This window comes from Chelon labrosus (genome assembly GCF_963514085.1).
Source record: "Chelon labrosus genome assembly, chromosome: 7".
NCBI lineage: Eukaryota > Metazoa > Chordata > Actinopteri > Mugiliformes > Mugilidae > Chelon > Chelon labrosus.
In genome coordinates, this window is record NC_140343.1 from 23,528,718 (window position 1) to 23,536,745 (window position 8,028).

Below are 8,028 nucleotides of genomic sequence, written 5' to 3' on the forward strand. Positions count from 1 at the left end.
TTGAATTTGCTGAGTCAATCAATGCAGTTGTACAGAATGAGACTATGTGCAGTATCCGAAACGCCCCATGGCATACTTTGATCATTGATGAGAGCACAGACGTAACACTGCATAAAATGCTAGTGATGTATTTCAAATACAGAGAGGAGAATGACCTCAGTTGCAAAACTGTGTTTGGTGGCATCATTCAATTGAAGGCATGCACTGCTCATGATCTTGTGAAGGCAATCACAGACTTCTACTCCAGCCATGAACTAGACCTGCAGAAAATGGTGATGCTGACCTCTGACGGTGCTTCAGTAATGCTTGGAAAGCACAATGGTGTAGCAGCTTTATTAAAGCAGCAAATACCCCACCTCACAGAACAACATTGTGTGGCCCACAGGGAGGACTTGGGCATTGATGATGCTTGGAAAGATGTTCCCTTAATGCGAGATGTGGAAACTCTTCTAAGAACTATATATTCCATTTTCTCAAGATCATCAGTGAAGAAGTGCAAATTCAGAGAACTAGCTGAGGTTCTCAATGAGGAAACGCTGTCATTCAGGCCTCTGAATGAAGTCCGTTGGCTGTCACGCCAACAAGCTGTGAATGCTGTTCTGCGAAACTACACTGTCCTCAAAGAATACTGCAGAGCACAAGCAACTGACAATGGAGATCCAGTGGCAAAATACTGCTACAAAAAGCTGAGTGATCCAAAGTACAAGGTTACTCTCACTGCTCTTGGAGATGTGTTACGTGAACTGGCAAACTTGTGCCTTTCTCTTCAAAGACGCAACCTGACTGTGATGGAAGGACACTGCTATGCAAGAGCAAAGATTGAGAAGCTGCGTGCCCAGTACTTGGAGAATACACCTCAGTGGAGTGACCGTGTCATGGAGGTGATAAGGGCTTCAGAAGCTGATGGGGACATTACCAAGGACATTACTCAGTTTATTTCAAAGCTGTGTGATCACTTGGATGCTCGTTTTCCAGTGGATGGTTTGAAAGAGTGGTCTGCATTCGACATTGAAGTCCTGTGCACAGATGTCAGTTTTGATTATGGAACCACAGACATTGCAATGCTAGCACAAAAGTATGAGACCATTCTCCACCCAGAGTCTATGGATGACATCAAGCATGAATATGCTGATTTCAAGTACATAGTGAAACAAAAACACAAACAAGGGTCAATTAAGACATTCTCTGACATGGTGGCTGCAACACTAAGATGTGAGGAGCTGAAGGAGGTCTCACAACTTGTGGACATTTGTGATACATTTCAAGCATCCAGTGCTGACTGTGAACGAGGCTTTAGTTTGATGAATCGCATCAAGACCAAATCCAGAAATCGCCTTGAAGTGACACATCTGGACCAGCTGATGCGAATAAAGTCAAGGCAAGAAGAAGATGGTGCTGCTATCAGTGTGGACAAAGTCTACAACCACTGGAGAAGTGAGAAGGACAGGCGGGAAAAATAAGGTGATATTTTATTCCCTGTCATCAGATTATATATGTTCATATTGTCTCACTCATTAATAATTATCCTCTATGAAAATTAACCATTAGTATTAAGTGCTAATATAATCAGCTGTCTGTGTGTTTTTATTCTTTGTTTTTCAGAATAAGGCCAAAGGAGCAAAGGAGGTCTTTCACTGGACACAGTACAACTCTGTGGATTGCTGTGGACATTGGACAGTGTTTCCATCCATTACAGTTACAGTTCATTACAATTTTGCAAGCTCTCACACACACAGACACACACATGCACTGTGGTCTGTAGTGCAACTACAATTTAAGTTTTTGCCCTAGATTTTTATTACTGTTCATATCAAAAAATGCTTCTGTGTCAAGAGTAGGGATGTCACAATTACTTGTTTTCACAATTAATCGTGATATTAAACGCCACAATTAATTAATCGTAAAGGTTCCTAAATACCGTCACTTTACGAAAAAGATTATGTCGGATCTATATTGGCAGATGTGGCGCAAAAATAAAGGTAAATGCACAGATACTGGTCCACTTAACTAACGTAACAATGAATTGGTAGGAATTTAAATGTTAGCGTGTCATTTTTAATTTTAAAAAAAGCAAAACAAAACAAAAAATGATTAAAATAAATGCAAACATTTGGTATAGATAACAATTTATGACCTGAATATTTCAAACATTTCCCCTGGGGATTAAGAATTGGTCATATATTAATAGATACTTGAAATATTTTGTGTAAACAATGAGTAATGTAATTATATTTTGACTATATTTGATTTTACACATTCATAGTGTTGTGAAATTAATTAATGCATAATAATTGTGATAATCGTAACACCGTGATTATTACTCTGACAATAATTGTACCAAGAAAATGTATAATCGTGACATCCCTAGTCAAGAGTTGATGACACCAACTTAGTTATTTTTTGACATAATTGTTCATATGGCAATAAATGCTAAATCAATTTTGCCAAAACAATATTGTATTTTGTTTTCATTAACTGTGACCTAGATATGGAGTAGCCTAGGTAATGTTGTCAAAATGATCTGTTATTAATCGTTATAGTAATAGTCAAAGGAGGTCTTTCACTGTACACATGACAGTACAACTCTGTGGATTGCTGTGGACATTGGACAATGTTTCCATCCATTACAGTTACAGTTCATTACAATTTTGCAAGCTCTCTCACACACACTCACACAGACACACACATGCACTGTGGTCTGTAGTGCAACTACGATTTATGTTTTTGCCTGAGATTTTTATTACTGTTGATATCAAAAATGCTTCTGTGTCAAGAGTTGATGACACCAACTTAGTTATTTTTTGACATAATTGTTCATATGGCAATAAATGCAAAATCAGTTTTGCCAAAACAATATTGTATTTTGTTTTCATTAACTGTGACCTAGATATGGAGTAGCCTAGGTAATGTTGTCAAAATGATCTGTTATTAATCATTATAGTAATAGTCAATTGTATTGATATTTGGAGTTGGAGAGGTGAGGCCATAGCACCGGCATGTGGACGTACTGTCGCTCACAGTTGCTCAAGCAGGTCATCAGGGGAGTTGAATTTCTGCTCAGGAGTTTTAAAAATTAGAGGGAACATTGATTACCACCAGGGCTGTTTGAACAGCATGACGTGTACGTCAGAAGGAGGTGGAGGCAAGTTCAGTACCTGTCCAATCTCTTTTGGAAAAGGTGGATTCGGGAATACCTGCCACTACTTCAAGAAAGGCAAAAATGGAATGAACGGAGAAACAACCTCAAGCCAGGAGATATTGTGATCATTATGGATCCCACTGCACCACGTGGCTCATGGCCACTTGCAAAAGTCTTGGAGGCATTCCATGACAAGAAAGGACTTGTGCGCTCAGTGCGACTCCAGACAAAGAGCAACGTCATTGAAAGGCCGGTGACCAAACTGTGCTTACTACATGAGCCAGGTTAGCAAGGTCTTCACTTAAATGTACACCCTGGGTTAACGTGTACAAAACAGGGTGTATTGCTTATGTGTGTGTGTTATGTTTTGTTTCCTATTCTTATGGCTCCTGTGTTATGGTAATTGTTATGTCTGTATGCCATTACAATTAGGGGCCGGGGTGTAGGAGCCATTTGGCCTCTTAACTGTTAAGTTTAATATGCCCACTAGGCGGCAGAGTGATGTAATTAAGGGTCATGCCAATATAGGTAGGAACTGCTGTTCAGGTAGCGGGTGTTGCCTGACGGAGGGGAGCACACACAGTTTTTGACCGCTTACGCTTACGCTTACGCTTGTGGTTACGGTTACACTGCTTTGTTGCACTTTCGCTGTGTATACTGTGGATTTATTCAACTGAATGCATGACACTGGATTATTGGAGTATCGTGGTGAGCGGCAATAAAGACACTGACTTAAGACGTTAAGTCTGTTTATTTCCATAGACATGTACCCAGTGGCTAAAGTTATAAGCGCGTCAAACAAGTGCTCGTCTAGCAACCCCTCAGGGGCTTCAAGTATTAGGCTTAGCCTCTACAGTAATTTTTGTTTTACGTTTGTCTCTTGTTTTTGTACCTGTGATGTGTTTACAAGCTGAATCTCTCATCTGGGTTGGTAAAATGACTCATGTCAACTTCATTCAGATACACTACATACAATAGTTTGAATATACTAGGCATGCAGGTGCTGCTCCTCACAATATTGCATCATCATGTTATATTACATTATATTCGCACAATAAAGGCAACTTGTGTCATACATTATTGACATACTGTGTTTACTCACTGCAGTTGTAGAGGCGGTTTAGCTTGGTTAGGTCACTGGCGCTGAACCCCATTCTCTGACCAATTACGTCCCTGAAGTTGCGGTTCTTAGTGACGATGGTGGGTTCAGAGCTGATGCTGAAGGCTGTCTTACTGTAGTGCATCACAGAACCATAGTCATAGGGAACTCCCAGGGCACTGGACTCTGTGTCATTGTGTTTTTCGAAGTTGTGTTTGTGACCTGAGAAGGACACATGCAGAATATCAGAAGAAATGAAGCCCTACAAGAATGAGACTGTGCAGCCAGTCACTGTCCATTGTAAAAAAAATAAATGTTAGAAAACACTGCTGCCTTCCTGTTGAGTTTGTCGTTCATTGAATCAAGGTCACTACATCAATACATTTATTGTAATTAATTGACTTATCAGTGTTACCAGGTTCAATGTTATTCCATATGATGTTGACGTAGTCGTCACGGTCAGCTCTGGACTGCTCGTGCCAGAATCCCAGAGCGTGGAGGAACTCATGCTCAACTTTTCCCAGGCGATCACAGTTTGTACCAATGGACAGCTGCTGCTTCCCCTTACGTCGGTTACCTACTGAGGAGAAGCATCTGTGGAGAAGGAAAGCAAGACGCACAAAAATATCAACAATCTGGGAACTAATCGATCCTGTGAAGTTAGCTCATCAGTTGACGAGTCACTTTCCTACATTATGTCACATTTGTATTGTGTGTTAAATTATATATGTGCTAGACAGAGTCAGAAAAAAATAATATACTGAAAAACTACGTATCTGTATTTGTGTGTCACTACAATGGACACCTTCCACTTTACACATAGTCCTTTGTTGTTAGTAGAAAAATACTGTAGTTATCTTGTACAACCAGCTTGCCTGTAATAAACCCTTAAATGGTTTTTTGAGGTAACAAGTTTTCTTTTCTTTATGTCAGAAAAGCTGTAAACATTCGTAGGATGTAGCATTATTATTATGGCTGTGAGTAGCTTGTAATAAACATTTTCATCAAGACACTGTACCTGCATACAGTCGTAACTGGAAGTGAACACAGCAGTGAAGCTCAACTCACCCTTTGCCTTTGAACACAGAGATGTAGTTCTTTTCTCCCTTCCATGGTGTGAAGTCAATGCAGGTCTTCAGTCTGAACTGGTCAAACGCCTTCAGGATCACTCCCTTCGCATTGATCTCTACACGTTACATGGTATAAAGAACCAAGAAAAAACATCCTCATTTGATGCACATCCAGGGTTAGAGCTGAGTTTCCATGTCTTGTCTTACCCAGGTCGTCCTCTAGGTAGTAGGGAACGGTTGTTGGCCAGCGATACTTGTCTCCTATGATGATGTTTCTGAGTGTCTGATGGGAATGAGGTACACAGTTATGTTATAGAATTACAGTAATAAAAAACTAATCTGTAAATTAGATTACATAAAACACAATCCAAGATACATATTCTGTACAGTCACCATCATTTGGCATTCATTTTAAAGTCTTGCATGCTTTGTTTGCCAATTTTAACAGTGAAATTCAACCTCCTGCTGTTTGTTATTTTACTTATTTCATTACTTTTTGCCAAATATATATTTTGCGCTAATAACCTGAGGAAACGAAATAATGTAAAATATGTAAAAAAAAAAAAAAATGACTGTAATGTTGGTTTTTATTTTCACAAAAACACCAACACTTTTGAACCTACAACATGACTATTTTGCATTGCAAAATTCAAGGCTTTTTTTATATAGATACAGCGGCTCTTACTAAAAACACTAATTTGAATAAATCCAGCTGTCCCACATATTCTGACATTGCCACATCAAAAATACATGTGGCAGCAGACAGCTACAGCAGGTAGAAAGGCGTTTGCAAAACCATGCCTTGTACCTTAAGTAGCTGCAGAAGAAGAAGACAACAAGACTGAAACTGAAACAGCACCAGTCAAACGTTGCAACAGTCACTCGTCAGTCACAACGGTCATAGAAACTTACTTGGTCCTCTACAATATCTCCCTCCAGCAGGTCCAGTCCTGCAGCTGCAAAGAACAGGTGATGAAAACGCTTTAGAGACACAGCTTTATAAAATAAAATGAAACTGAAATAAATAATTAACAGACCTTTATTGATGTCAATGATGTCCCAGTCATGGCCTTCATCAACATCAATTTCTGCGGGTGATGAATCAGTTATCAAAGGTAGAAATGATTAATATTACTGGTACTATGACTGTTATTTTTCTATTCATACCATCCATATGCAAAGCTTCTCACATACTCTTGAAGGTATAACCTAGCTGAATGACGCATAGAGAGCTCAAATGTAAAATACTACATACGTTTTCAGATACATTAAGGTATCTTAAGATCAGTGCTGCTGTAAAAAATCTTGAATGAATGTTAGAATGAAGAAATGTTGTCGACCAAAGAAAAGCATCTAAAGACTGTAAAGGATTTCACCGTATTCTGAATACAATATTCTTTGACCTACTTTTGTTCATCTCTAACCACAACAAAAACCTCATAACATGCGACTCACCTGTTTCACCTGTCAGCTTGGCTGATGTCTGTGAAGTAAATTAGAAAGCACAATAATCAGTGAATAGAAAACTTGGCATTAAAGCACAGGAGATGTAGTGTAAATGTTGTGTTACTGTATAACTACATTAAGGGGGTTACACTTACCAATCCCAGGCCAAAAATCAGAACGATCCACCCGAGCATCATGTCTCCACCTGCAGACTCACACTCACGGCAGTTCTGCTGTGGCTCAAGGAAGGTTTATCTCTTATATGGATGAAATTGGTGCAACATTCACGTGTCATATATATGACTCAAGTTTGTGGTTAAGTTCAAACATACCACCCATTCAGCTGTGACGTTACTTAATCATTGGACAACAAATTATATCTGCATGTAACAACATTTTTATTATTTGGATCGGACCTAAATGAATGAGATTTGAACTTGCACCGTGAGGCAATAAACAAATAACTAGATATATCTGACCCTAAAAGTGAAATTTGGCAGGATGCCATGACACTGCAGAGAAATGTTTCTAGCAGCAGAGGAAACCATTTGAGGAAACCAGCAATGCAACCATCAAAGAGCAGCCCAAGCATGCTGTTTTTGTAAAAACACCACCTCTACACTTATTACTCATGCTGGATTGTAGTGCATACAATAAAGAATGCATTTGGCAGCTTTCTCAACTGGAGATGGTAAAATTATAACTCAAGTCATAGTAAAAGGGTTGACGGAATAAATTATCCAGACTCACTGCTGCAGTTTATATATTGAAACTGTTTTTTGTGCCTGTTGGTGTTTTGTAATTTGCGTGATATTTTTATTTATTTCTGCTTTTTCTGTGATGCAACTTACTTACTGTGTACTGTGTTCTGAATGCCTACATTCATGCAGCTGGAAGTCAGTTTGGTGATGCAGTAATGTGCCATGTATTGCACAGGTACCCCAGCTTGCACACAGCTAAAAGTAATTCTGTTTTCACCCACACATCCTTACAGATAACTGCAATACCAAAGTGCAATGGTGTACATGTATATACTGTAGGTATTTCCCACGGTATCTAAACGTGATAAGTTCTTGCTTTACTTCCTGATATTTATTTATTTTACGGTATACTTCTCTTTTCTGCTGGAACTTCTCTATTCTGAATAAGAAAGAATACATCAAGTGTTAGGGTTAGGTTTTGGGTTGATTTTTTTTCTAAACATTTGTCTGTGTAGCAACATTAACAACCATTATTGTCTCTTATATGTTCAGCTTAGCCAGTAAGAACTTCTG

The 8,028-nt window shown here is 39.0% G+C and overlaps 1 protein-coding gene across 1 annotated transcript in view; it reads right to left on the minus strand.

Moving 5' to 3' along the window:
* Nucleotides 1-7,464, minus strand: part of LOC311490923 (meprin A subunit beta-like) — a 32,079-nt gene extending 24,615 nt beyond the window's left edge. The window contains exons 1-8 of the mRNA XM_084548697.1: nucleotides 6,910-7,464; nucleotides 6,764-6,791; nucleotides 6,346-6,396; nucleotides 6,221-6,264; nucleotides 5,516-5,591; nucleotides 5,307-5,424; nucleotides 4,654-4,832; nucleotides 4,242-4,460 (exon numbers count right to left, since the gene is read on the minus strand). Of these exons, the coding sequence (XP_084404823.1) occupies nucleotides 4,242-4,460; nucleotides 4,654-4,832; nucleotides 5,307-5,424; nucleotides 5,516-5,591; nucleotides 6,221-6,264; nucleotides 6,346-6,396; nucleotides 6,764-6,791; nucleotides 6,910-6,951 (757 nt within the window). The 5' untranslated portion in view covers nucleotides 6,952-7,464. The remainder of the gene's footprint in view (nucleotides 1-4,241; nucleotides 4,461-4,653; nucleotides 4,833-5,306; nucleotides 5,425-5,515; nucleotides 5,592-6,220; nucleotides 6,265-6,345; nucleotides 6,397-6,763; nucleotides 6,792-6,909) is intronic.
* Nucleotides 7,465-8,028: the final 564 nt, after the last annotated feature.